Genomic DNA, 16,115 nt, shown 5'->3' with positions numbered 1-16,115 from the left:
AAGTTCCATCCAGCCTATCCTTTGTTCAGTGAGGTTTTGTCCAGTCACTTAATCTGAAATCAGATGCATCTTGTTGTTCTCCAACTGGATATTGCTTCCAAAGCTCCTACCAAAATTTATAATCCTAAATTCATCATGTGTTTTCCTTACTAGCTCATTAACTGTATAGAACCCTGGCATGTTATACACATATTGCTGACACTTAATAGATATTTGTTGAAATGGAATTAAGTAATACTTACACATATACATACATAGAAAACATCATAAACATACATGGTAATATTTTTAGCTTTACATATAAAATTAATTTCAATTTAGATCTTTTACAATTCAAAGTAAGAAATATAACTCCAATGGAATTGGGGCATGGGAGTGAGTGAATCGTTGTTGGCAACAGTTCATTTAAAGTGCCTTGATACAAAAGAGAAAAAGGAGCCTCAATTTTGGGGTAGACAACAGCCAAGCACCCATAGGCGCTCGTTGGTGAGTGGAACCAAGGCAGGATTTCAGCTTCCAGTCCAGATGCCCTGGAAGAGGGCACAGCTTACACACAAGTGACATCCGGAGGAGGTTGATGAGGGATGCTGCAAGCAGCTCCCTTCTTTGCTTTTGGAAAAGAACAATTTGGCTCCTCTGGGTGAGTTCCTTTGAGAAGGAGCTCATTCTCACACCCCTGACGGTTTCAGAAGAGGAAGACCTCCCAGATGGAAGATCATTTTTCATGTTCAAGTTTGCAGATGGCTATGTTCCCCTGCTGCAGTCTTTCAAAGCTTAATTTTAGTTAATAACCCAGTGTTGATTCTTGATTCTCAAGAAATTCTGCTGTCAAACTGGTTGTAGGTAAAGTTTGTAATTTCCCCTCTGGAAAAAAAATCAGAAGTTAGTCCACATTTTTAGCATTGCTTATCAACTATGAAATTTTTGTATCAGAGCAATTAAGAAAAACCCCAGATATCTCATAAATGGCCCGGTGTATTGATGTTCATCCGCAGGAGATGGAATCAACTCTGGCTCCCATGTACCAAAAAGCAACCAACACATCTCATGGGGTTTTTGTTGTTGTTGTTGTTGTTTAAGTATTTATTTATTTGAAAGGCAGAGTGATGGGATAGGGAGGACTTTACTTCCAAGCATTCATTCCCTAGATGACTGCAACAGCCACGGTTGGGCCAGGATGAAGCCAAGAGCCAGAAACTCCATCCACATCTGCCATGTTTGAGGCAGGGGTCCAAGCCCTTCCCAGATGCCTCAGAATGAATGTACACTGGAAGTGGAATAGTGGAGACTCCGAGAGGCACTTGGTTATGGGATGCTGGCTTCAAAAAGAGCGTCTTAACCCTGCAGCCACCACGCTGGCCCATAATTTCATAAATCTTATAAACATTCTGTATCTTGAAACTTAGAGTCAGAGATTATAACATAAATAATTTTTAAACCAACATTAATTTACCTTAAAGTGTTCTTAGCTTTTTAGCACAAACCATAAAGAAGGCCTGGACTGAAACTACTCACATGGATTTATCACTTGGAGTGGGAGCTCAAACCACTGAAATATGACTATAGAAGGATTTTTCTTTTGGAAAAAGAACACAAAACTGGCATTTGCATATAAAGCCCTCAAGCTGAGGCTCTTGGACCTAGTTTTCAAGCTACCTATTTAGACGAAATTATGCAAGTGATTTAACTTTAATGGGATTCATCTCAAGATTAAACAGAGTTTAGTGTTAAAGTGCTCACAGTTCTGACTTAGTTTATATCAGTCCTCAAGAAGAAAGTCATATAGAACAAACTGTGGGAGCCAAGGTAGCATTTATAATCACACATCTAAAGATGTCAACAGTTCCTGGAAGAAATGTTATGTATGCCATTAGGACATTCTTAAAATTACCTTTAGCAGGACTAACATTCAAACAGATTCTTCTAATGGGCCCCTCAGATAGGGAAAAACTTAGCTCAACTAGTAAACCCAGTCCCTTAGAATTATAAGGGACCCCGACAGAACCTTAATCTAGCAGCCCTGACCACTTTAAGTGCAATAAGTTTGATCTCAGCACCCACCTCAGCCATCACCAACTTTCACAGAAGCTGAGCGAATTCAGAGAGTTGGAGAACTGAAGCAAATCCAAATATGGTGAACACTCCTCCATTGCCAAAATGGGAAAACTGCCTTATCTCCGCATCAGAAGCCATCCACCAGGACACCAGCTCCCCTGCTAAACACCCAAATGGGGTTGCAGCACATTTTGTGTGCTAGCCCACAGAGGCTCTCACTGATGCCGGCGCGCCAGGATCCAGCAAACGTCAAGTCACGTCTCTGGATAACGTAGATACGTTTTCAGACTCACTTTCTTGACGCAAACTTTGCCTAGCTGGGGGATTATTTGTGTACTTGGAGATATGCAGGCACCGTGTTTCTGGACGCCCGCAAAGCTGCAGCCAATTCTCCCCGCAGTGCTAACTCCTCTTTATTTACACTGCAGGGACTATCTCCCGCTTAGTGCGCGCGAGTGATTTAAACTGAGGGCGGGGGTGGCGGCCGGGGGCTTCTCTCCGCCCACCTAGGGCCAGGAACCTGCTTCTCAGGATTGGCGCCTGCAGTGCGCGGCTTAGCTACACGTGGGGGCTCTGGAAGGAGGGAGTCTTAGACCAACCTTTGGAAACGCGGGACAAACCTCTGAGAGGTTGCCTCAGGCTGAGCCCGGTCTTGGCCACCAGTCCCACGCCGCGCGCGAACGTGTCTCGCCCGGTCGGTGGCCCGCAGGAACTGCGGCGAGCGCGGGTACCCCTGTTCGGAACCCTTTCCCAAGCATCTCAACATACTACTGGGAGACTCGCAACACCTGGGATGGTCCCCTCTCATTCCGCTGCGTCTATACTAAATTCCCCCACGGAAGATCTTGAGATTCTCATTGAAAGTCACTGGGTCCAGCGGCGTCCCTGAGGGCGAGAAACGAAAAGGAGGAGCGGGCAGCTGCTCGCCAACCGCTCTAGCCACCAAGTGCATCCTCCGCCCCAGAGCCAGGCTGAAGGAGGCCGCGACTGGGCCCCTCCCTTCCCGCCTCCCGCGCTCTCCTCTTACTCACTTTTTCTCGGAGCCTCGGCTGGGCCGCCCTCAACACCGGCAGTGCAAAGGTGCTGCGGGCCGGAGAGAGGGATTGCCCAGGCGGCCGCCCCTCCGGACAGCCCCGGGATCTCCCCCGCCCTCCCCCACCATGCACCCTCGCCCCAAGCTGGTCTGGGACCCCGTGCCGGGGACGCCCCCACCCGGGCGCCGCGGCCAGGCGGGCGCGCTGGGCTCCGCACCCCGAGGCTGGCTCTGGCTTGCAGGCGCCACCGGCCCACCCCCTGCGCCTCCGCCGCCGCCCCTCCCAGGCCAGCCCGGGAGGCCGCCGGGCCCCCGCGGGACCCGCTCGGCTGCGGGCCGCCCCCTCCCCTCTCCCCACTCCGGGCGGGGGCGCGCGAGCAGCGGTGACGTCAAGGGGCGCGCGGTGGCAGCACCTCCCCGCGCGCTAGTTAAAAAGAAGAAGAAAAGAGGGAGCGAAACATGAGAGGCTGTGTGAGAAGCTGCAGCCGCCGGCAGAGGAGACCTCAGCATCCTCTAGAGCCCAGCGCCGGCCCTGCCTTCGCCTGCCCCGCCGTTGCCGCCTCTGCCTGTGCGCCTGCTACCGTCTCACCTGAACAACTCCCGTTACACGGACCAGTGAACCTCTGTGGCCGTCTGCTCTTCTTCCAACTCCTCCTCCTCCTCCCACGTCCCAGCCGCAGCAGAGAGCCCCTAGCCCAACTGACAGTGGCACCACTGCTAGCGGTGTCATCCGCACAACTTTGCCTAGCTCCTGGGGCTCCTCACGCCGTCTGTGGTTTTCTTGCAAAGTTGCATCGGTCTAGCTATCTGCGCCCCCGCTACCTCCCTCTGCCCCGCGCGTGTCCGGCCGCCCCGCAGCCTCCTCGCGGAGCTGCGCCCAAGTGTCCCTGCCGGGCAGTGGCATTCATCCCGCGCCCAGCCGTCCGAGCCCAGTCCCTGTCGCGCGCGCCAGGCGATGCTGAAGATGCTCTCCTTTAAGCTGCTGCTGCTGGCCGTGGCTCTGGGCTTCTTTGAAGGCGATGCTAAGTTTGGGGAAAGAAGCGAGGGGAGTGGAGTGAGGAGGAGAAGGTGCCTGAATGGCAGCCCCCCGAAGCGCCTGAAAAGGAGGGACAGGCGGATGATGTCCCAGCTGGAGCTACTAAACGGGGCAGAGATGATGTGCGGAGGCTTCTACCCCCGGCTGTCCTGCTGCCTGAGGAGTGACAGTCCTGGGCTGGGCCGCCTAGAGAACCAGGTAAGCACTGGCCGGTCGCCTGGGTGCGAACTTGGCGTCCTGGCTGAGTGAGATTCCCCCTCGGTGGTGGCTCGGGGCAAGCTGGGAGCCCCAAAAAGGATGGAACTTGTTCGGGGAGTTCTTTGGGTAACTTCGCCAAAACGCTAACGTGATTCCGTTGTGTGTGTGTGTGTGTGTGTGTGTGTGTGTGTGTGTGTGTGTGTGTGTACACGCTCGCGCGCGCGTAGAAAGGGCGCCCGCCCCCGCCCCCACCGCACCCCGGGTCGGCTCTGGGGATGCTGTGCACGCTTGGCGGGTTTGGTCCTGTGTCCTGAAAAGAGTCGCGTTCAACAGTGCCTTTGGATGGAGTCTGTCACTGACTGCGGTGAAACTGTAAATGAAGGTGGCAGTGGTTTCCGGTTGATCTTTCTAGGGTAGAAAAATTTGTGCCGTTTTTCTCCACGTGCTCGCTGAGGGAGAGGAAGGAGTCGTAAGGGATGTTGAAATATGGTTGGTTTATGATCCCCAGCCCCGTCAGAGGGTGATGCCTTGCATTGCAGTAGTGAAATCCGCGAAAAGAAGCTGCTGGTGCTCAGGGTTCGCAACCGGGAAAGCTGGCCAAAGACCCTACTGGAGAAGTACCCGTTAGAGAAAACTGATTCTCCTTCATTTTTGTCACAGTATAGGTTCGGACTTTCGGTACTGCTTGGTGATCCAGGAAGATCTTTTCTAGGAACTCGTCGAAAGAACGATGCCATTTATATTTTGCTTGTGATAATAAACGTGACCACACACGAAAATAGCGATGGTAGAGGCATGCTTCGTTACTGAGTTTGCAACATCTTTCTGGCCGTGGGGTGCGGGGATGTGTGCTCGCCTCCACACTCCGAGGAAAGGCTGCTGGATCGCGTCATTAACAAGCAGTGCACGTGAAATAAACAATCAGGTGTCTTTGCTCCCCCTCCCTCTACCCATTTTAGGTTTAATTAAGAATTCCTCTGTTAGAACAGTGCAGTTGTCAGGGTCTGAGACACTCTTGGAAAACTTGTGCTTCAGTCTTGCTGGCCCAGGCATAATAAAAAAAAAAAAAATACCCAGGCTGAATCTAATTTTTATGCTCAGTTCACGGTAGATTTCACTCTATTCTCATGTAAACAGCTCCTACGAATCAACATATGTGTCTGGGTGGTATCTCTCACTTTGTTTTGTAACAAAAAGCCATATTGCATCATTTAATTTGCTCAAGTCATGCAAATAGGAAAAAATCAATAGGACAAAAAGGGGTCGACTTATCCTCCTCCCCACTAAACTGCTGCCCACACACAGAGTCCTGTTGCTTATGGCAAAAGAATAACAACAACACCATTGTATTTGTTAGTTGGTTCACTAATGGGTGAAACTAGAGAACATCATTCTCTTTCAGTCCCCAGCTCTGTCCAAATGTTCATGCCTTTTGAGGGAGCATTTGTCCAACTCCCTCTATTCCCAGATGAGTGAGAAGTGTCTTGCTGCAGGTTTTCAGGGGGAACTCTCCCTTTATTCTTACCATATGATGCAGTCCTCTAAGATTGCGGGAACAGATATTCCTGCCTTTTATTCAAAACAATGTCATGAAGCTCCTGTGTTCTAATTAAGTTATAAAATAACGACATGCATGTCGTCTTTAGGGTTTTATCCAGGAGCCTCTTCTAAAGAATCAGGAAATTCAAAATAAGTTTGGAAATATTTGCCATGAAGAGTGCCTGTGTGCAATGGGCACTGTGAGTGTGTGTGTGTGTGTGTGTGTGTGTATTATCTAGAGCTCCCTGCCATACTGAACTCTTACTGGAACATATGGAATGAAAACTTTATTCTTAACTGGAGTGAGGAGAAAGGAACCAAGATTTACAACCCTTAAGAGAAGTTATGTAATTTTTTAAGTGAAGTCACTCTTTAGAAAGCAATGTGCCACATCAGCTGTCTATGTTGCTGTCCATTTTACATGATTCCAGTCACCAACACATCCCTACTCATTTGGAAAGTGTCTGAATTAAATTTGGTACACTGGACTCTGCCGGCTGCATCATAAGTGCTTTATGTCAAACTGGTCAACACAGAGACTTGATATAGTTGTGTATAGGCATTCTTGGCCTATGTTAGTGTTCAGGTTTTAATCGTTTGTAAGATACGCTATCCTGGATTAAAATATAATGTTAGAGTCTTATTTCATAATGTGCAAAAGGAGAAATGATGGCTATTTAAAATGGTCCTGCTTTTTTTCTAAAAGAAAAAATAATTCCTCCCCCCACCAAAAAAAAAAATTTCTTTAGCTTTTTCAGAAACTGCAGTAGTAGCTTTTTCCTAAGAGGAAAAAAAATTCTTAGACAGATAACAACAAATGAGGTAGGAATATTGTGCAAAGTTATAAGCTATGCAATTTAGCACAGTTTCTAGGTTAACATATTTTCTTCAATCAACTAGCATTGAGTTCAATTCCTTCGGCTTGGTATTATGCTTTCATGTTTTATTTTGGGGTATATTTTAGTTAAGTACCATGGCACTACTGCAATGAAATTGCTGAGTACCATTTCAGAGAAACACTGCCCAAATTTAGGAAGTTATATTGTGTCAAACAATATTTTCGCAGCTCCTAAATACAGCATGCTAAAAGGATCTAATTCTCATTAGCCAAATTGAATCCCCAGCCAACTGAAATACCCCAGTTTCTAAAACTTAACTTGCAGCCACAGAAGCATAGAAGCTCTCTCTACCTTGGGTGGTTTCACAGCCAAAGCTGTCAAGGAATGGGTGAAAAGTAATTGTTTTCAAGTGTGCCCTTTTACAATCATTTGTTTGCTCTGGCTCTTTCAGGGACAAAGGCTATTGTTGAACACATCCAACTAAACAAATAACTCATCCTGGGGTCCCTTTAACAGCTGCCTTAGTACAATGATCTATTTACATATTAGCCTAAAATTGAAACTGAACTCTTTAATGACATAATCCAGCACTATACTCCAGGGATGCCTGTGTCCTACCCAGCAGCTGAACAAGCTTGTAGGCATATGATTTTTTAGAAATTACTTTGTTTATACCAAGTGATCTTAAGGCGACATCTTAATATGCTGTCATATATTTTCTCCTTTTGTCCCCTCATCAAACACATATGGGTGCCTTTTTAACCCTTTGTTTAGTTCCTTGATAAATAAAGAGAAATACAGAAGGTCTCTGTCACCCATTTTATTATTTGTTGATAAGCTATAGTTGTAGGCCACACTTTTCTGTGTAAACCAGTATTTATCTTACCTTTAGTCTATGGGTTTTACTTTCATGTGGCTAAAGATTAAACGATGACCTGCCAGCTGTTATAAATTAGTCAGTGACAGCCACAATCATTACTTGGCATGCTGTAATAATGCCTCGAAGTTTTACATGATTCCTAAAGTATATTTAGCTTAAACCACTAAAATTTGATGAGTTTGTATATGGCTTTTTTTTAAAAAAAATCGAAACAGGAAATTAGCTTAAATGTCTTGTTAAGATTGATGGCATTGTCAGACTTTATAAAGTTCAGAACCCATACAGACACAGAAACATAAGCAAGAAAGAAGAAATTACCCTGTACACACCCTTATTCTTCTGTCTAAAGCAGGGTTGCAGCTTGAGCTGAGTCAGTTTAATTGACTTCAGCAAGACTATGGGTTGACTGAGAGCAAAGCCAGAATGATGGCTCTATCTATCTTCAAATAGGTATTTACACCGCAGACCTCACACAGAGCGAAATGTTGCCATCCTGCTGGGCCAGAACAGCTTGAAGCTTCACAAAGAATAATATTATACTTGATTTCAGATAATTTATTGAATCCTATTTCTGAAACTTTTGATGAGAGACCTTGTGGCCAGGAAACATTCCAAAAATTGTAAAAGACAAAATTCTTGAGGCACTAAACATCAGGCCCTTGCTGGGTGGCAGCTGGGAGAAGTACATGGGGATCATTTTGTTTCAGCTATTGAAAAAAAAAAAGAAAGAAAAGGAAGCAGACCTATTCTCCATAAAATCAGACGTAATGACATTCCAGTTTTTCAGCCAGCAGGAGCAATCGCTTCAGCGTCCAGCAGTTGTCCTATTCTTAATGCCTTGCTCCATGATAAACAAACAGGACCAAGTAGAACACCACTAATATTGAACAGATCTGGACAATAAAGGCTTTTAAAACCTTCTTGGAATGCAAATTCTAAGTGTCCGATGTGTGTTTTCTTTTAGAAAACTAACCAGCTAAGCAATTGTTGTTGGAATAAATTGATAAAAATAAAAGGGTAAATAATTGTGATGAAAAATACCTTTTCTGAATTCCACACTTACAATACATCATATGTGTGTATACGTATATGTCACACACACATATGTACATTATCCAAACTAGGATAATTTTCTTTTGGACTCTTAAGCAGTCATGCCAACATTTCAGTGCTGTTGAATTTAGTTCTAATTTCAAATTACTTTCCTCTTTCAGATTCAAACCTTGAGGGGTACTTAGAATATAATGGCTCTAAAAACAGAATCCACACAGCTTACTCAGTCAGAACCTCAACTTGTGAATCTAGACTTTAACATGTCCATTTTTATTCATAATTTTCCAGAAATAATTAAGTTTAGTTAGATGAGTCAGGGAAAAGTAGAAAATGCAATCAATCCCACAGTGGTATTTTTTGATATGAAAAATCTGTGCTTGATATTGCACTCATTTTCATGTCTCAAATTCTGTGCTGATGTTATCGTCTCCATTTCTTAAAGGAGGTACTGAATTCACTTTTTTACAGTCATGTGAGAGATCAAGACACCTATTTTATCTCCTAACTATTAACCCCGGTGGATTAATGCTCCTCAATTTGGTCTTACTGACATAAAAGATACCATCATGAGAATAGTGATAAAAGTATGCCTTTCCAACTAAAATTCATTAACCACTATACAAAAGCACTTTTATTAAACTCTTGTGTTTATTCCTGCATGTAACATACCTGAGGAGCTAGTTTAGAAAGTTTTTTCTGGCTATGATATAACAGTATTAAAGACTGGTTATAAACCAGTTTGATTCAGTTTCGGATGTTTTTATAGAACATGAAAGGTAGTTTAGAAAACTTTTCCCATACAGTTCATAGATTGAAAAGTAATCAAACTTTTCAAAAAGGTGTATTAAGGTTAATGTTGAGACTGTCATACTAAGGATTTCAAGAATGAAATTGATATGTTTCTTCCTAAGTCCAAATAAGCTCTAAGTTTTCAAAAGTCTGCTTTACACGCATTTGAAGAAAGGTATTGGAAGTTTTAAAGGTAAAGTTCACGCAATTTACACTTTGGACAGAAGGAAGTGATAAAGCATTGAATTGCCTAGGCATAATTGTCTTTTTACCTTTTCACACCTGTTAGGTGGAACAGACTGATTTGCAAAGGCAAGAAGCACCTCAAGAGTTCCTGCCTTTTGTTCTCCCAGCCCAGTCTCAGGGACTGTATTGATATCCTTATAAAAGGCATTTTGTATTGTGACACTATTACATTTTTCAGAAAACTTATTGGCTAAATTAAACTTTTCAACTTACCTGTGTGCAAAAGTAATCAGCATCACATAACTGAAAAGACATTTGTTTTTGACTTATGGCTTTCAGATATTTTCTGTGACCAACAACACAGAATGTGGGAAGCTGCTGGACGAGATCAAGTGTGCACTTTGCTCTCCACATGCTCAGAGCCTCTTCCACTCACCTGAGCGAGAAGTCTTGGAAAGAGACATTGTCCTTCCCCTGCTCTGCAAAGACTATTGCAAAGAGTTCTTTTACACTTGCCGAGGCCATCTTCCAGGTAAATCTGTGCAGAAACACAATGACCTACTACTAAGTACCTTTGTGGGACATGCATGCTTAAATCTTGTTTATTACAAGTTTCTGTTTGGGTTTTTGTTTTCTCACCTTTCAAAGTATCTACTTTCCCTCCTTGGTAACCTTGCCAAATTCACACATTTTATTGCTGTGGAAAGGAATATTGTGATCTCAGTCTACCAGCAGTGTGTGCTAGCTTTGTGGAACTGTGCTTGGTTTCTTGTGAAGCTGATAACACAGTGGCTATCTTTTAAAGGTTTTCTATTCTCAGTACAAATTTCTTGCTGGAATCCTCTGTCCTCATTAGCATCAACAGCAAGGCAACCTGTTGCTACATAATTGCAAAATATAAAATGATGAATTTGCTGCTCCAGAACCTCATGAGGTCAGTCGGGACAGTGGAGTCCAATCTGAGGAAGAGAAAAGCTGAGCTGCAGGAGAAGCTGAATAATCCTTCAGTCACACTTGAACAATGATAGATACAGGAAGTTCATATGCACACAGTGTCATCAATGTACCGGTCAGACTTGTATTTCAAACTCTTAACTCGTACCAGTTCCTAGACATTGATAAAGTTTATCATGAAGTTTGTAAATTTTATTGTTATTGCTTTAGCTGAAAGACTCAGCGAAGAGGAAGGAAAGAATTTAATGAGACAAATTCTGTTTCATTAGGCAGTCAGATATAAACAAATCTTCTGAAGTTACAGTTTACAAACTTAAATGATATTTAAGAACAGGGAAAACTTTAAAAGCCATAGAATGCACTTGAGGGTTTTTAAAACTTGCTTTAAAAAAATTTAGAATTATCATAATAACCTAAGATAACATTTTGGCTATAGTTGCATGTTCCATTTGGTATAGCATGTTAATGTATCTAAAAAACTTCAATGTGAAAATATTATTATTGTCTTTATACACTACATTCATGTGTCTAAGACTTTGGTTAACGCAGCTGTTTCTTCCCCTTTATTACATTTCCCAAAGCAGAGTAGGTCATGGTTACCCAGATGGCCTGCAAAGAGGAGATAACAGATAAGATAGCATAAAGGTTTGCTGCAGATTTCAACTCTGTCTTTACAGTTTAGCATTTCCATTTACCTTTATCTCTTTAGATAACATACAACATGCGAGATTTGGGTACTCATCTTTGGGGACCTTTATCTGTTTGAAGTTATTTTAACTTGTGAAACAAAACCCCCAGAGGATGCAGTATGCGTTGAAAGAGAGCCAATAGCTCAGAGGCAGAACTGCAAGCACCTCACTCCCCAGATCAACATATGTGGTGATGAATGACAAATTTATTTTTCCACAAAGTTTGTATATATGTAAAACTGCTGAAGTGCATCAAGATGTCAAGTGCTTTTGGTGACCACCCAGGCTGCCCTGAAAGATAACCAGATGAAAGCTACACTCCAGAGGTGGATGGAGTGGCAAGGCTGCTTTCTGGAGGCTTGGGAAGACTTCAGGGACAAGCGAAGGGCACTGCCCCTGCATGTGTCAGATGTTAATAATCATTCTGGAGACTTGTCCCCAAAGTGAGCTGGAACAGCCTGTTCTTTGCCTGTTACTTAAGTGTATTGATCTGTTAGCCAGACTGCTCCTTGGCGGGCAGACTGCCATGTCTTGAAGTGTGATGGGTAACATGATAATCCTGGCATTAGCACCTGCCCCCAGCACAGCCTGGTCTTTACATTTGTACAACACTGCATTTTCAGAAATTGCTAGGAAAGCAAATTTGTAAGTTTCACCTTCTGCGGTTTGCGTGATGATATGTTTTACTTTTCTCTGAAGTTCCAGATTATGGAAAATCAGCTACTCTGCTATTCTCTTTTATAAAAAACTGGTCAACAGATTTGACTGTTCACGATAGCTTCATCTTTCCAAAAATTGAAAATTTGTGAGGAAGGTTCCCTAAGGGATGTATTCTGCTAAAAGAAGACCAATGCTGACAGGGATTGTAAGAGAGAAAACAATACTGAGACAGCTTATGCTTTTTCCTGTTGCCAGGAACATGAAGAAACAAATATGAAAAGGGATAAAACCCTTGCTTGCACCTTCCTGGCTTTCAGAGAGCAGTCACTTCAGATACAGTTTGAACAACCCTTGTTTGAAGATGCAAAAGAGGGCTCTGAAATCCAAAAATGATGCTCAAAACCTTTTTGATTTTGTAGCACTTCAGATTTCAGATTTTAGACTTGGAATGCTGCTAAATGAGAGTTCTTTAAAAAGCAGTTCATGGACAGTGGAATTTTAAAAATAAGTTATTTCAATACTTATACTTTTTTCATAATTTGCAATTTCACCAACTTTTTTTGAAGACATTTCATATATAGGGATTGGGTCCATATGGTTTTTGTAGTGCCCTAGCATACCTGAAGGATAGGTGCCTTCTAGAAATATTGATTTAAAAAGTCATGATCTGATTCTACCAGCTCTACCTTCAGACCAGAAATGGTCTCACCAAGAAACTGTTCAAATTATCTGGACAATAAGATGCTGGACTCTATACTTGGCATAAGTATGCAAGGAAAGAATCTTGATTGAATTTGAACTGTAATATTGCAACAAGGTAGAGGAATCCACCATGGGGGAAGGATATGGGGAGGGAATGGGGGAAACCCAGAGCCTATGTAACTGTCACATAATGCAATGTGATTAATAAAAAAAAAAAAGTCATGATCTGATTATTCTCCAGAAAATGAGGTAAGAAATTAAAAAGTGAACATACACTACAGCTGTAGTAATTTTACGATTTCCCAGTGTGATTTTGCTTGGGAAGATCAATTTTTAAATCTAAAAATTCCCAGACTGCATTAAAAAAATTACAGGATCTCTGCTCAACCCCAAAGGTCTTCTGCTCAAATAAGCAGGATGAGGTACCTTCCTATTCACTAGAAATGACATCATACATTCTGCAGAAAATATAGCAGGGGGTAGCTATGGACCTCCTTCCTAACACCTCTTTGTTAGTTATTTAAAACAATTTAGAGTTCTAGTTCATACGTTATTATATTACGCGCAGCTAATTCCCGCAACCTGGTTCTTTACCATGAGCCAAAAATACCAGACGCAATGAGGTATCTTAGGAGGTTTATTCCAGCGGGGCAGGAATGAGGTGGGAGTGGTGGAGATCAGCAGGGAGGAAAAAAGGGGAGTTGGACGCCTCTGAGGTTCCTTTATATTCAGGCAGGCCTGCCAGGTGTAGGGGGTGGGATTGGGAGGGATTGAGGGCAGGCCGCAGGGGATGGGTGCCTGCAGGTGAATGCCTAGGGATGATTGGTGAGTGGGCGAGGTTGGGGAAAGGGCTGGAAGATTGGGGTGGGATTCTCAAGTGGAATGCCAGGTTACATCTGATTGGTGGAGCGTGAGCTGTGAGGAAGAGGAAATGGCACGGGGTCCAGGATGGGATATTGGAATAACTCCTTGTACTCTTATTATTATGATTTTATCACTTTCAGTCTATCATCTCCTCAGGGGTAGGTTATTGTGGTGTGGAATGTGTGCATACAATTAGTTCAGTTGGTTTAATCCTGTTGCTAATGAGGCCAAGGTCATGGATTCGATTCCACTGGTTTTCTCTGATTCAGTGTAAGGCCTAACCCTGTGGGCTCTCTTACACATGTATTTTATTAGCCCAAGGATAACACACCAGAGGGAATGGATGGGCACGACAGAGTCAACTGACCTCTGCTAGGAAATGCTCTCAAGTGACCTTTCTCTTTTTTTTTCGTTATCACAATTAGCAGCATATAGAAGAGGAAAAATAACTTTGCTGCAACACATACTGAAAGAAATGCGGGAACTCAGAATTCTCCACAGGCAGTACTTGTTTTACAACAGGCTTTTTGTGGGGTGCTTTGTGTTATAACAGGACTGAACTCAAAAGACAGGAGATGGTTATAAGTCCAGGATCATTGATCACTAATCAGGAATCTTTTAAAAAAAATGCAGCTGCTGGAATACTCAATGTGTCTTCATCATGAGTAGAGCTGACCATGGTATTATGTGCCAGGTAATCCAAAGCTGCTGTTTTAGGAAAAGTCTACTCAGTGCATTCTTCCAAACACAGGGGTACCAAGAAGTGTACTGTATGTTCCCTGGAGGTCACTGTTAAGCCAGTATCCTAAAGCTAGATCCCTGGGGGTGTCACAGTAAGATGACCTTATTCATCATGTCCACAGCACATTGGGTCATTTAAGGAAGACACCAATAAAAAGGTATTAGACCTCTCCATTCAAATATCAAGAGCATAAGAAAATGCTCCTTTTTGAATGTGAAAATCTTCTGAGCTGGTTCCCTTCTTCACACTTAGATTATTACCTTTGAGATTTTATGATGGTAGGACTAATCATTATTAACATTCTGTGTTCAATTGGTCAAAAAAGCATGAAACCTCTCGATGTTTATAAATGAGTTTATGAATATGCCCTCATGATTATTCCATTGGAAAATGGTTTCTCATTTACTCTTTTTTGTTCTCAAGTCCTTATAAAATAGATTAAGCCATCAGTATTGTCCATAGTATTGGTTTCCAGACTGTAATGCCACAGCACACAGATTTTTTTTTTAAGATTTATTTTTTATTTTTATTACAAAGTCAGATATACAGAGAGGAGGAGAGACAGAGGAAGATTTTCCGTCCAATGATTCACTCCCCAAGTGAGCCGCAACGGGCCAATGCACGCCGATCCGAAGCCGGGAACCAGGAACCTCTTCCGGGTCTCCCACATGGGTACAGGGTCCCAAAGCTTTGAGCCGTCCTGACTGCTCTCCCAGGCCACAAGCAGGAAGCTGGATGGGAAGTGGAGCTGCTGGGATTAGAACCGGCGCCCATATGGGATCCTGGTGCGTTAAAGGCAAGGACTTTAGCCACTAGACCACATGCCGGGCCCAGATATTTTTTTAATAGAAAGCAAACTTGAAATTCCTTTTTAATTCCATTTTGAAATGTTTCTATTACCCTGCAGGCAAGCAGCACATGGGGAAAAAACTCTCACACATTCTGTTATAAATATATCCATATTATGACAGTCTTTTTGCATGCGCAATATTGGCTTGTCTCCAAAATAATATCTAGCACAAAAGTGTGCAAAAATTTTGATGAAGCAATTCAGTTTTACCGCTTTTCTTTTTACCTCAAGCACACTTCTTTCACACTCCCACACATTTTCATTTGACTCTCTAGCCCCTAGTGAATGGAGAAGAAAAATGATCTATAACTGACAGCAAATTGCAGATCAGTAAATGCTGCTAGGCCTTCTTTTTTCTCCCCAGCTTCTCATCTTCAATTTTTTCAAAGGAAGGTCACCATCCATTTTCCTTTCCCCTTCCATGGAGTGCCCCTCGCAGCTGCCGCTCCTCACACAAACTTTTCCCAAGATATCTGGCTTTCTTATCTGGTTCCAAAAGACAACACCCGTACCTATAATCCCACCTGCAATTGACCTTGAATTGCCAGTCTCAGAAATGAAGGGCTGACATATTTCACCCAAAAGTTAAGTCAAAATGTACATCCAGCTTTGACTCCTTAAAACCCTCATATTGTAAGATTTGTTTTGGGTTTGAGAGGACTTAGGTCAAGCTTACACAAAACGAACTTTCAGTGGCCAGTGTTTCGGCACAGCAGTTGAAACTGCCTGCCTTACCACTCTTCCCAATAGGCACTGGTTTGTGTCCCAGCTGCTCCACTTGTGATCTAGCTCCTTGCTAATGGCCTGGGAAAGCAGGGGGAAATGATTCAAGTGTCTGGGGCTCTGCCACTCATATAGGAAACCCAGATGTAGCTCCTGGCTCCAACCTTCAGCCTGGCCCAGCCTTGGTTGTTGTGTTCTCAGAAACAAACCAGTGGATGGAATCAATCTCTCTCCATCCCCCCCCTCCAACCCCTGCTGACTTTCCAGTAAATAAATCTCAAAAAAAGAAAGAAGGTAAACTTTCAGTGACCTTCATGCTCAAT

At 43.3% G+C, this 16,115-nt stretch overlaps 1 protein-coding gene and 1 long non-coding RNA gene across 3 annotated transcripts in view; one reads left to right on the top strand and one right to left on the bottom strand.

Annotated features, from left to right (window-relative positions):
• Positions 1 to 201: 201 nt before the first annotated feature.
• Positions 202 to 3,328, bottom strand: LOC131480749 (uncharacterized). The gene is made up of 3 exons (XR_009245779.1): positions 3,087 to 3,328; positions 2,062 to 2,940; positions 202 to 864 (listed from the first exon to the last, which is right to left on the bottom strand). It is a non-coding gene; the product is annotated as an uncharacterized LOC131480749 (long non-coding RNA).
• Positions 3,329 to 3,410: 82 nt separating this feature from the next.
• Positions 3,411 to 16,115, top strand: part of HHIP (hedgehog interacting protein) — a 96,428-nt gene continuing 83,723 nt past the window's right edge. The window contains exons 1-2 of one of the 2 annotated variants that reach the window (XM_004588138.4): positions 3,411 to 4,322; positions 9,948 to 10,140. In XM_004588138.4, the coding sequence (XP_004588195.2) occupies positions 4,044 to 4,322; positions 9,948 to 10,140 (472 nt within the window). In that variant the 5' untranslated portion in view covers positions 3,411 to 4,043. The remainder of the gene's footprint in view (positions 4,323 to 9,947; positions 10,141 to 16,115) is intronic. The other variant, XM_058666805.1, reaches the window with a different exon arrangement.

This window comes from Ochotona princeps, chromosome 7 (genome assembly GCF_030435755.1).
Source record: "Ochotona princeps isolate mOchPri1 chromosome 7, mOchPri1.hap1, whole genome shotgun sequence".
Taxonomy (NCBI): Eukaryota; Metazoa; Chordata; class Mammalia; order Lagomorpha; family Ochotonidae; genus Ochotona; species Ochotona princeps.
The sequence above is the reverse complement of the archived record's forward strand: the minus strand, read 5'-3'. Positions and strand labels throughout refer to the sequence as shown.